This window comes from Trichosurus vulpecula, chromosome 6 (genome assembly GCF_011100635.1).
Source record: "Trichosurus vulpecula isolate mTriVul1 chromosome 6, mTriVul1.pri, whole genome shotgun sequence".
In the NCBI taxonomy this organism is placed as follows: Eukaryota; Metazoa; Chordata; class Mammalia; order Diprotodontia; family Phalangeridae; genus Trichosurus; species Trichosurus vulpecula.
The window spans coordinates 246,362,138-246,375,745 of NC_050578.1; the positions used below are offsets into that span (position 1 = coordinate 246,362,138).

General features: G+C 39.0%; 1 protein-coding gene across 1 annotated transcript in view; it reads left to right on the plus strand.

Annotated features, from left to right (window-relative positions):
* Nucleotides 1-9,721, plus strand: part of PDHX (pyruvate dehydrogenase complex component X) — a 71,007-nt gene extending 61,286 nt beyond the window's left edge. The window contains exons 8-11 of the mRNA XM_036763899.1: nt 1,978-2,036; nt 5,637-5,795; nt 7,552-7,616; nt 8,671-9,721. Coding sequence (XP_036619794.1) covers nt 1,978-2,036; nt 5,637-5,795; nt 7,552-7,616; nt 8,671-8,929 — 542 coding nt within the window. The 3' untranslated portion in view covers nt 8,930-9,721. The remainder of the gene's footprint in view (nt 1-1,977; nt 2,037-5,636; nt 5,796-7,551; nt 7,617-8,670) is intronic.
* The last annotated feature ends 3,887 nt before the right edge of the window (nt 9,722-13,608 follow it).

Genomic DNA, 13,608 nt, shown 5'->3' on the forward strand with positions numbered 1-13,608 from the left:
CACTGAAGCTTAGGTTATTATAGAAATTATAAAGTCTTAGTGATATAATTTCACTTTAAAATGGCAATTTCCTATCAGATTAATGGTGGCTATTTATTTTCTGCTGTTACAGGAGTAGAATTTCTGTGCTCGTCATCTCCAGTCGTCTGTGTTCCCTCAGTATTTCTTAGGTTCTCTAAAATATGACTTTGTTCATTTTTTTAAAAAGTTAATCTTCGCTTCCTTCACAAACATTTTCTTAAACATGTGGTGGGATCTTTGGATGGCTAGTTTTGGGAAAACTGGAAAAAGGAAGTTAGTGTTAGGAAATTTGCCTGGGAAGTCTTTATTTTTTGTCAGCAAATGTACCAAGAAGTTAATAGGATGAGCCTTTGAATAAGTCCTGGCTACATAAAAATTTTGTGATAGGATGTATATGAGTGATAGATATAAAGACTTGGATCCAATAAAAATAGTGAGGGTTTTTCTTTTGTTTATTTTTAAACTTTGATTATCAGTTTCACATTCTCTCCCTCCATCTACTCCTTCCCCCATCCATTGAGAAGGCAAGAGATATGATACCCATTGTACAAATAAAGTCATACAAAATATATTTTCCCATTAGCCATGTTCTGGAAGAAAAAGAAAAATATTTCTGTCTTCACTCTGAGTCCATCAGCTCTCTCTTTGAGGGTAGACAGCGTTCTTCATCTCCAGTGGTTTGGGATTATCTTGGATCATTGTCTTGATCGTGGCCAAGTCTTTCACAGTCAATTTAAGCTTATCAGCACTGAGATATATTCCTGTTGGCCTTTTTTAAGCCAAAAGATTATGGCTGTTTTCTGTTGGGGCTTATGACTTCGCTGATCTAGAAGGTGCTGGGTGAGGAGGCTCCTCCCCCAGCTCAGATCAGCACCTTCTCTGCAGCTCCTAGTCTTAGAGAGTTGTTTGATGAGACACTAGATGGTTAAATGACCTGCCCAGTGCCACACCAGACAGCATGTGTCAGAGTGGGGACTTGAATCCAGGTCTTCCTAATTCCAGAGCCATCTCTGTTTTCTGTGCCCCATTACAGTTAGCAGTTACTGCAGTAGGTGTGGCACAGCATAACTTCCTGAGAGTCTTGGTTAAAAATCTGCATACCTTTGGGAAGGTGATACCTTGGGAAGATCATTATGAAGCTACAAAGGCCTTGAGGAGGAGCTAATGGAAGTTCTTGTGCTTCCCTGCATCGCCTGCCTCCCATAGAAACAGAGGTGTCTGGTGAGGCACAGAGTCAACAGAATGCTACTTTCCAAGATACCCAATCGAGACTAAGCTGCACTTTGGTCATTGCTTAGATGTCAGACTTTTCCCAGAGGCACCTTTAAGTCTTGCCTTGTTTGCCATCCTCTTTCCTGTTGTGAAAAGGAAAGACAAAGCCTGTACAGGTGAGCAGGGATCCGTTTTTATGATTGTTTTTATATGGGCCCAAATAAAAAGCCTTGTCTAGAGACTTTTATGTTCACCGGAAGGGTCTCATTGTTGCACCATACAATTAGAAAAACACCCTCCTCGTATTCCTTACACCAGTCCTGGTGCCAATGTTGCTTCATCTCTTCAGATGCTGTTCTGTTCCCTGGTTTGTTTTCTAGTTTGGCTTGGAGTGGTCTGAGCTTAGTGGTCAACTATAGTATTTCCAGGACCCTGCTTGGAGAGGGATGAGTTCTCGTCCTTGATGGAATCATCTAAAAGAATTCAGTCACCTTTGTGCTTGCTGAACACTTATTTTTTTCCCCCTAAGTGATAACTAGGATGTAGCTTAATGCTAATTTGCTTCCTGGGAAGTCATATTCTGTTCACTGTGTCACACTTTATGGAATTTCTGTTTCTATCAAGCACAGGTCACCAGAGTACGGGAAAACAATTTTATAATTGTTAAATTGACAGCCATAATTGTATTACTTCTTAATGTTATGTGAGCAGTAGTCTTGATCTTAATGTTCTCTTTTCTTTCAGATGATATCAAAGTATCAGTAAATGATTTTATCATCAAGGCAATAGCTGTAACCCTTAAAGTAAGTAACAAAGCCCAGACTCCTGGGATTTATTTGTTGGCTTCATTTCTGGGGAGCATGCTTTATGTAGCCCATATACAGTATACACACATATGTAATGAAGTTTGCCTTCACGGGGGGTTTGTTTAGGGAGGTTGGAAGCCATAGTCACTAATCTCTTAAATGTCATAGCTTCAAGGAACCTGCCCTGATGAGAAGGGGGTCCAGGATCCCACAGGTCCTAGAGTTAGAATTAGAAGCCTCTGTCTGGTGCTTTTTAGATGTTGGGATTTTTTAAAAAGTTGTTTCCTGAAGGAATACAGTCTATCATGGGAATACCTGTATGATCTTCCAAAAAAACCTTGTTTTCTCAAAGTTCTTGAGTACATATCAGTGTTTATTCTTCTTTTACTAGCAACATAAAGAGAATTAAATTTGGGACCAAGATACTCTAGTAGATATTTCTTTCAATTTTGGTACTTTACAACACTATTTGTATTTTGTTAAAAGTATATATTTTTACTGGAACAGTTTGAAAAGCTATTTAAAGACTAGAAATATCTCCTAAGAACTGGTAGATGGACTTTAAAAAAAAATTTAACCCGTTCCTAATGCTTTTAACCATTATGGGGGAAATGATTACCACTCAAATTACCCAACTATAAATTAACTTATCTAGTTCTGGTGGGCATTTAAAAAAAAAAGGCAAATAATCCCTATTCCATTTGCCTTTTTGGTTTTCTGGGAATTGTCTTCCTTTTCAACCAATAGAACAGAAGTATATCTTACTTATTATTAGTAACTACTTAAATCCAATATGGAAAATCTTATTCTTATACCTATACTTTCCTTGCTATCAGCCACTAATTTGTTTCTCACAGATTGAGTTATAAACTTTAAGTATCCAGTCCTCATTTTTAAGGAACATCTATTATTAGCTGTCTTAGAAATTTAAGTTAAAAGTACTATTAATAGCAATCTGTAGAAAAGTGCTTCTTTACTTTTATGTCTTTTGGATATTTTGTACTTTAGAAGCAAATCCTTATATTGACACATGCTTATTTCTAGTCTCCTTTGCTCGGTTTCAAGCAATTTTAACTCTGCTTAAAGTTCCCAATAATATAGTAAATAGAGTTCTCAAAATAAGTCTAAATGTAAGACAGTGCAGTTCTTTTACTGCCCTCCCCCCAGAGAAAGAAGCGAAGGTTTATAAATTAGGAAGGTTTCTGCGAAGATTTAACTGCCTAGTTCTTTTTTCTTTCGCACGGGTTGTAAACATGTAATTACGCCCTACGCTTGTGCTATAAATTATGAGACTATAATAAATAGTGGTGCCATGTGATTACTTTTCTACCTTCTTGCTTGATATTCTTCTGTACATGACGATATAAAAGTGATGGCAAATTGATTTCTTATTTGCTCTTTGAACGACTTTAGACTTTAAACTCCTTTGATCTTTTTACCTAGGGCAGAAATAAGATTATATAGTAACTTTGGTTTAAATAGCTTTTTACTAAACTATTATGTATTGGGGATTATTATAATCCTAAATAAAAGGTCATTTATTGAGTCACTGGTATATCTAGGGGCAAAACTGAGGAGTCATAATTTTAAACCAATACATTACTTGCTATACTTAAGGTATTCAGGTTTATAATTATTTTCTAATTAAATTGTTTTCCAAAACTCAGGTTTGTAAATTATGTTCTAGAACTCAGGGGATATCCATGTATAATAACTTAAGGGAATCTGAATTTTTAAGATCTGAACCTCCCTTTCACACCTCTTTCTGTCTACCTTGAGCAGGGGTCCTCTTCTCTTCTAAAAATTTGTATACATGTGAAATCTGGTTAACATAAACATCACTTTCAACTTGAAGCTGAAAAGTCCCAAAGAATCACCTAAAGCCTGAGGAGCATGTGGTAGGGGTGGGTGCCATTTGCCCTGGTGAAGAGCATTGGACTTCCTGTCTTTGTGAACATAAGCTGCTAGGAGTACCTCATTCACCCATGTTTAACCTAAATAGGATCCTAAGATTTAGAACTGGCAGGAGTCTTTGAGATGATCTTGTCCAATTCCCTCCTTTTACAGGCAACCTCTAGAATAGTGAACTGACTTGCCCAAGTCATCCAGAGCTGAGAGTCAAACCTAGATCCCTTGACTCCACACCTATTGCTTTAGATGTGTGTTTGTGATGTGGGATGATTTTGTATGTGATTCCAAGGGTCAACAGATGGGGGGAGGGGGTGGCAAACCTTTTAAAAATACATTCCTTGGGGCAGGTAGGCGGTGCAGTGGATAGAGCACCAACTCTGGAGTCAGGAGGACCTGAGTTTGAAACTGGCCTCATTTACTAACTGAATGACCCTGGACAAGTCACTTAACCCTGATTGCCTTTCCCATCTCCCCCCAAAAATAAATAAAATATACTCCTTTATTTCAGTCCTACTAATGTGTTTCTGAGCAATGCTCAAGAATCAAAGACCAATGAAATATGACATCATGTTACTATTCCAGGGCCATCAGATTGTGTGAGGGGGGTATGTAGTACAGAATGAACATGCCCAGTGCAGTAGGCCCAGAAGCACTGGAAGCATCTCCTCCCTCCCTCCTCCTCCCTCCCCTGCCTTGAAGAAATGGAGTTTGCGCCAAAGCAAGTTGGTTTGGACCTGGCCCGCCCCCTCCCCCCCCCGCCCCCCGCCAGACTCCCAGAGCATCCGTGGAGAGACTTCAGGACATTTGTGAGCTTAAACTGGGAAAAACGATGGCGTTTTTTTGTTTACCATTTCCTCCCGTTACAAATGTCGGCAACAAAATGTTTTCGCCACACTGACAAAGGTGAAGAGCCTATGAAGTAGACAGAATGTCCCATTTCCACACCATACTCTTTTAAAACCACGGTTTTTCATATCGCTGCAAACAGACTATACAGTGCATTGCCAGATGACATTCCCATTCCCGTTCCCATTCCAGGGCTCTGTCTTGGGGAGCAGCACATTGTCAGGGCTGATGCTTCTACTAGCACCAAAGCATTTTGCCAAATTTTGAAAATGGTAGGTTTTACAGCAATGCCCTGGATTGATGCTTTTCAAAGTCATTGTTTTCCTGGATGGTTTCTTACTGATATCCACCAGCAGTATGGTTTTTTCTTTTGTTTTTTAAAGTTTTCTTTAGTTAAACTTTCACTTTATTTACATCGATTCATTTTCAGGGACTAAGGAGGTTTATTTTGCTTTCTGCATCCTAAGTATGAATTCTGCTTTATGAACATATAAAATCCATTTTTATAGCATAACTTTACCATTCTTATTCCAGTATTCTCCATCTTCCATTAAAAATGTATTTTTTTTGTTCTTACATATCTGCCTAGTTGGAGGAAGAGATTAGTAAAAGTTTTACCCCCATTTTAAAGGAAGTTTGAGTCTCAAAGACAACATGACTCACCCACAGTCATGTCATACAGTGAAAAATGTTGTCTCCACTTTTGTCTTTTAAGTCAAGAGCCTCAGCCTGGCATGGTTAATTACCATGGAGAGTGTATCCATGCATTTTAGGTCTTTCAAGTCATTTGCTGCTGACAGATTCTACTCTGTTTAATATTCTTCCACTTCTGTGTTCCAGCAAATGCCAGATGTGAATGTGAGCTGGGACGGAGAAGGCCCAAAGCAGTTGTCCTCCATTGACATCTCGGTCGCAGTGGCAACAGACAGAGGTCTCATTACACCTATCATAAGAGATGCTGCCGCCAAGGGAATACAGGAAATTGCTCTTTCCGTGAAGGTATACATGAAGCTTTCTTGTTGTTCTCTTATATCAGCACAATGTTCTTCTGGTAATGTATATTCAGTGCCTACCACCTTGGAGTGTAAGTCCCTGCTGTTAGATACCCCCACTATGAGTAAGCTTTCTAGAACTCAGGGCCTGTGATTATGGGAGAGAGTAGAAGTATAGGGATAAGGCCTGGACCTGGGACCTCATTGATAGGGGAACTTCCAGGGGAGGACACCCCCTTTTCCCATGCTGATCAGTACCTCCATGTGTCTGGAGCCCTGAGAAGTGAAGAGACTCCCCAGGGTCCCACAAGCCAGCCTGTGTCTGGCGATGCCCTAGCTCAAGGCAATCTCTTTATCCACCCCACCTTTTGGCTGCTTCCACCCAAATCCTAGAAGAATTCTGCTGTTTTCTTTCAGACTCTTAAGTAGCTCCTGTTCCTCTCAGTCCATTTCATGGTAGTCAGGAAAAGATGAGATCATTTGCCTTTAAAGAAATTCCTTGTTAAGTCCATTTGATATAGCTGATCAAACCGTGTGACTAGTGCTCTTGCCTAAGGTGGGAAAACATGTTTCTAGTTTGTCTTTCTCTATCCTAATTTTCAAGGACTGTTTCAAGTCTAAACCCATCTCCTTTCGTTTGAGGTTTTAGATCCAAATACTTTTGTTAAGCAACAAGTATATATTTGTGATTTGTTTTGTTTGGCAACAGTTCATGATGACATCTTGATAGTGGGAAGGGGAGATTAAGTTTAAAAAAATAACCTGTGGCTTCTTTTTGTTAATTAGTGAATATCTGTGGTATCCTGTTAATTTTGTTTATGATAAATTACAGTAAATTAAACTCCAGACCTTTTAAACTGTGATTGATAATTTTGTACTCTCCCACACCTCCCAAAATTTGGCCACTGGGTATGTGATGTCTGCCAGGTTTGGTTGTGGACCAACATCTCTGACCTTATATCTTATGTCTGAGATACTGGAAAATGTAGAGGCCAAGAATGTCGCTAATTTTCAGTGCACAGAAAATGTAAGTCTTTAGGAAGTAGAGCCACTGCCCTCCTAAACGTGGTGCTTTCTTTCATTCCCACCTTTTCAACATTTTAAAGTAGCACTGAAAAATAAACTTGAAATGATGTCTGGGATTTCATAGACTTCATAAAATTTAGAGCCAGAAGGTATTTTAGAGGCTGTCTGGTCCAGCCTCCTCATTTTACAGCTTGGGAAGCAGAGGTCCAGAGAGAAAAGTGACCAAGGTCATGGCAGTTGTGAGTAACAAGGGTGGGCTTGGAATCAGGCCTCCAAGGTGGCTGCTGTTTCTCACAAGGACACATTTTGCATTCAAAACAGGAGAGTGCTTTGCTTATAAACAGCACTGAAACATCATGGAAAATAATAACATACAGAACGCTGGGACAGGGAGGCTGTTTGGCATAATTAAAGTAACATTGGACTGGAAGTTAAAAATGGGAATTGTCATCCTAGCTCTGCTAAAACAAAAAGGAGAAAAAAAATCAGAAAGCAATGTTGCCCTTAGGCTTTTAAATTCACTTTTTTTAGTCTGGGAAATCTGCTGTGCTCTTATTTGTTTTTGTTTTTTTCCTAATTGTGTTTAAATTAAGAGATACATAGCACATCACAAAAAATTAACAACTTGACTTAATTAGCAAAATCACGTGAATTTTGTGGGCTGAATCTTCCAGGTGGCAGTTATAACTATCCAGAATACTTTTTGGTGCTAATATTTTATTTTATTTTATTTTTAGGCTCTGGCAAAGAAAGCAAGAGATGGAAAATTGTTACCAGAAGAATACCAAGGAGGGTCTTTTAGGTAAAGTAGGAATATTAATTATAATCAATGTCAGATAGACCTGAGACTGATACACTTGGTGTAGATTTGTTTAATTTATTTGCCTAAATATCTTTATGTTTTTCTATATTTAGGCAACAAAACTATAGAAAGGAAACGTTCTTCTGACTAGTTAGAATGTACTTTTCCAAGCCCCTAGTCACAAGAAAAAGGCAGCTAGGTGGCTCGGTGGATATAGTGCTAGGTCTGGAGTCAGGAAGATTCATCTTCCTGAGTTTAAATCTGGCCTGAGACACTTACTAGCTCTGTGACCCTGGGTAAGTCACTTCATCCTGTTTGCCTCAGTTTCCTCATCTGTAAAATGAACTGGAATAGGAAATGGCAAACCGCTCCAGTATCTTTGCCAAGAAAACCCCAAATGAGATTCAATTGGATACAACTGAAACAACTAAACAGCAATGGAAGTTAAAGAAAGTTACCAAGTGCCCATCAGTACTTATAAATTAATGTGCATGCTAATTGAAACTGATCCTCTTGAAGTAAGTTATTTGTGGATAAATATGTATGATTTTTAAAAAAATTCAAATTCTGCAACATGCTGTATTTGTAAGAAGTTAATAACCCATACACACTAGGAACCATTCAATCTTGTTTTCTTCATTTCAGTCCGGTAAGAATGTATTTGTCTTATCTGCTTGATGCTGGCGGAGATAAAAAGTTTAGCTAAAATGTGATCCTTGCCCTCTTGGAGCCGAAAAACTATTAAGGAGTTACTTGTGTCAGATGTGCAAATAATCTTAAAAGATGTGCATACAATTCTATGTTCTCATTTCTAATTGTGACCTTTATTTTTTTTAAATACTTTGGAGAAAAAATTGTAACACTGAAATTTCTAAGACATTATTTTTGCTATCATCATTGAGTTCACCAAAACCATTATGTTTATTTGGGTGTGTGTCTTTTAGTATCCAAAATTAATACTTACTTGAGGATTCAATAGTGCATTCCTGATACATGGTCAGAAAGGTTGGTCCCTAAGTATTTTTCCACTTAATGCCTTTGATTGTTCTCGTAGCGTTTCTAACTTGGGGATGTTTGGTATCGATGAGTTCCGAGCTGTGATCAATCCTCCTCAGTCCTGCATTTTGGCGGTGGGCCGATCCCGACCTGAGCTCAGACTCTCTGAAGATGAAGAAGGGAATGCTACGCTGCAGCAGCATGATCTCATGACCGTCTCCTTGTCCAGCGACAGCCGAGTGGTGGACGATGAGCTGGCTACCAAGTTTCTTGAACGTTTTAAAGCAAACCTAGAGAATCCTGTCCGACTCTACTAGTCTCAAAATGACTGGCTGACCATGCAGGTTGTTACTAAAGTGAAAGGTTACAGTCTATAGGAATACAGTTTGAGTGTTTGGTATGAAATGGACAAAGTATTTAATTTATTTGGGGTGAAAGAACCTGGACTTTGTCGTCTTCATTTCTGTTTAAAGATAACCTATTTTAAAGACTAATCAGAGGAGGAGCACATCTAGTTATTTGACTTCTTTTAAAACTACTCTGGTGCTGCACAAAAGGGTTCTACTTAACTAGGTGTAACTCATATCGGAGAGCTTCAATATTCAAAAAAGAAAACATTAGAAGGCCGAGACTAACTTTTCTCATGTTGAAAACAAGGCCAGTCTTGATTGAGATGCTCAGAGGTTTGATAGCTGAATTTCAGCTTTACAAGGGCTGCTCTGGCAGTATTCCTACATGATTTAACACAGAGAGGAGATTCCGGCTAAGAACGAATCACTAGGCAGTTAGGAATACATCTCTTGATGGATCGTGACCACACTGTCAGGTTATTTCTGTGTATAAAGCCATACCTTTCCCAAGGTGGTTTCTATCAGTTTTGTTGTTCTGTTGTTGACATTGATAACTGTGAGCTTCTTGAGAAGGGAAAAAAAAAGGTGCATTTCTACTAAACAAAGATCAAAAAGGCACAAGACATGTTTGAATGGAAAACCATAACCAGAACACCTTTACCTTCTGGTAGAAATGTAGAAACAGTGAATGAATCTTAAAAAGTGCTTACTCTGATGCTAAGTCGCCATATATTAATAAATGATAATCTCTCACTAAAAGTTTTTTTTAAAGATTCTTTATTTTAAACATGAAGTATTACTTTGTGTGTTTGTATTGTTCTTGATTTAATAAGAAATGTATTTTTGTAAAATAAATACACATATAAAATGGAGGTTAGAAGTTGTTGGCATCATGAAATGGACTGGGCATTCTCTTTAAAGGTACCAAGACAACACTCCTAGGCAGGAACAAAATGAAGAGGGCTCTCAGACTGTTTCTGTAGATGAGTATAACATTTGATAAGAATTATGAAATTGGAGGATTTTAACAAAACAGGACATATTGAAAGAGCTCATGAGGACTATACCTGTTCTACTAAGTTGTCAATGTTAAGTCATTCACCATTTATGGCCAGGTTCCAAGTACATCCCAGTAATTGGTCAAAATGACTCTCCCTTATAAAGAAGCATATATTTTAAGTGAGTTGCTGCTAGATCATAACAAAGAAAAAAAGTCTCCAAAGATCTTGTTGTATTACCTTGATAGGGATCCCCAAAAGAAACAGTTTGTAATATATCTTTTACAGTATTTTGCAATACAGTAAGAGAGTTGTAAAAACATTCATTCACTTAGGAAGAATCTTAATGAGATCCTACCAGGTACCCAGATGCTAAGACTGTTAAGACAAGGTCCCTGGCCCCCAGCACAGTGCATCCAGGGGGAGATGAACATTAAGACATTACAGACTATAAGGAGCACACAAAAGAAAGGGAAGAGCAAGATGCTTGGAATCATTGTTCTTTAGACATCTTTAATTTGTCTCAGAAAATGATAAATTTTGTAAAAACAACAAAAAAGATTAACTTGTTACTTTCAAGACAGTTTTCAGTAAATAACTTGTTTTTCCAGTTCTTCGCCCTGAGTAACCTGGGGTGCCAGCCATAAATCCTTCAGCACTGGCCTGGAGCAGGCAGAGAAGTCAATTTTATTCTCCCCTGGATTTGGTGACTTAGATAAGACACCCAACCCTGTTGTGCCTCAGTTTACTCTTATGTGAAATGGGGAAAATGCCATCTGCCCCTTATCTCGAGATGCCTCCTGAGAGACAGGAGAATATGTGAAATGGCATGTGTCAGGACCTGTGTGAATTACACCACTGAGAGGCACAAATAGTTTTTAAGTACCTATTAGAGAGCCAGGCAAGGCACTGACAGTTTCTGCTTATTAAAGCTTACTCTACAGTTTTTGGTCAGATTCAGATCGCCAGTCCACCCCCAATTCAAAATGTCAGCATCAGTTTAGATAGGTCTTCTCTTGTAGATACTTTTTGCAAGACAATGAGAACGAGCTCTTTTTTGATATCAGATTTGATTCTGTCTTGAAAATGAACCATTCTGTTGAAAGATAGGTGGTGCTATGGATTAATATTCTGAAGAACCTTGCAGATGCCCGGCTTGTGGAAACCATACCAGGCTTTTACATTCTCAGTTCAGATTCATCACACTTTGCAATGTGGTGGACTTAAGCTTAGGCTAGTGAGATGAAGAAATGAAAGAATTAACAGGTAAGAATTAACTACTTAAACATAGAACTTCTTGGGTAGAGAAGGATTCTCAAAAATGCTACAAATGTTTTGGAAATCTTTAAACTTGTGAAAAACAAACAACCTTTCAGTAAAGTTATTTCACTTGATTAAATATTGTTTGTCTTTTACAAGTTCCTAAATTTAGGGTACAAAGGATTTGATATGGCTAGATTTTCAGTGTCAAATGACTACATTTCATTAAAGTGATAAGCATTTGTCATTATTAATGCCTGTCTTAGCAACCTTGTTCACTGCCACACAGTGCATAAAGTGGACAAATATGCTGCTTTGTGAGCCCCTAAGTGAATGGGTAATTGGGAATTTCCAAGTCTGAATGCATTTAACTGGTATGAATTGAAGCACAATTGTATTTTCTTGGTCTTGGTGTTAGAGAATAAGACTTTCAGTGGTAGTATGTACATGACAGCATAAAACAGCAGCAAAATATTAGCCAATGTGTAACTAGGTCATTATTCATTTAGCCTTACCTAAAATCAGGTACTGCCCCAGACCCAAACAGCAGTTCTTCACATGTTCCTTTGAAGGGAGGACTTCCTTGACACTGTACTGTCTTAACTCCCATAGGTTCAAATAATACCACTGTAGACAAATCCCATTTCTATAGATCTACCCTTAAACTTTCCCCGGAGCTTATTTTGCATCACCAACTGTTTCTTAGACGTCTGAAAACTTCATGTCCTGTAGGCATCTCAAATTTAACATGTCCCGAACAACTTATCTTCCCCCTAGACCTTCCCCTTATAACAAATTTTCCTATTAGACCATGGAGGACAATCAATCAACAAACATTAAGTACCCACTGTGTGCTATGAGTTGGAGATACAAAAAGGCAAGATACAGTTCTTGCCCTCAAGGACCTTACAATATAATAGGGAAAACAACATGCAAACAAATACAGGCATATCTGGGAGATGTGGGTTTAGTTCCAGACTACCACAATAAGGTGAATATCACAAAAAAGCAAGTTGCATGAATTTTTTCTTTTCCCAGCTAGGTGGTGCAGTGAATAGAGTGCTGGGCCTGAAGTCAGGAAGACTCATCTACATGAGTTCAAAACTGGCCTTAGACATTTACTAGCTGTGTGACCCCGGGCAAGTCACTTAACCCTGTTTGCCTCAGTTTCCTCATCTGTAAAGTGAGTTGCAGAAGGAAATGGCAAGTATCTTTGCCAAGAAACTAAGACACAACTGAAATGACTGAACATACACTATGCTGTAGTCTGTTAAGTGTGCAACAGTATTGTTTAAAAAAAAGATGTATATACCTTAATTAAAAAATACTTTATTGCTTAAAGATGCTAGCCATCATCTGAGCCTTCTGTGAATTGTGATCTTTTTGCTGGTGGTGGGTTTTGCCTCAATGATGATGGCTGCTGACTGACCAGGTAGTGGTTGCTGAAGGTTGGAGGTGGCTCTGGCATTCTCTTAAGACAACAATGTAGTTTGTAACATTGATTGACCCTTCCTTTTGAGGCCATTGTAGGTTTATTAACTGGCCTCAGTATTGTTGTGTCTAGGGATGAGGAAGCCGGAGGAAAAGGAGAGAGAGAGAAATGGCTAATGGTTGGAACAGTCGGAGCACAGCCAGCATGTATCGATTTAGTCTGCCATCTTATATGGGCAAAGGACATGTGAGCCCAGAACAATAGAAACGCTAAAGATCACCCGTCACATATCACCATCACAGACAGAATGACAGTAATAAAGGCCGAAATATTGTGAGAATTACCAAAATGTGACACAGACATGACATGAGCTATTGGAAAAATGACGTAGATAAACCTGCTTGATGCAGGGTTGCCTCGAATCTTCAATTTATAAAAACACAATATGTGTGAAGCACAGTCAAGCAAAGTGCAATAAAACAAGGGATGCCTGTCCATGCAAAGCAAGTTGTCTAGAGGATAAATAGGAATGGACAGAGAAGATGCTGGAATTAAGAGGGAAGGGCACCACTTCTGTCCCAGTCACCCGGCCTTACAGCCTCGATGTCATCCTCCGTGTCTCGTTCTCTTCTCCCCACATCCTTTCTGTGGCCAAGTCCCATCCTGCCATCCCAACGTCTCTTCTCTGACATAGCCACCACGCTGGTGCAGGCCTTCATCGCCTCTGGCTTTGACATTTGCGATAGCCTGTCGCTCTCTTGCTTCAAATCTCTTCCCTTACTCCAATCCATCCTTCCCCCAACTGACAAAACATCTTCCTAAAGCATTGGTGACCGTGTCACCCCAGCCACCCACACTCAGAAAACTCCAGCAGCTCCCTGGGAGTTCCATGACCCAAATAACAAAATGCCCTGCTTGGCATTTAAAGCTCTTCATAGCCTCGCCGCTTCCTATTT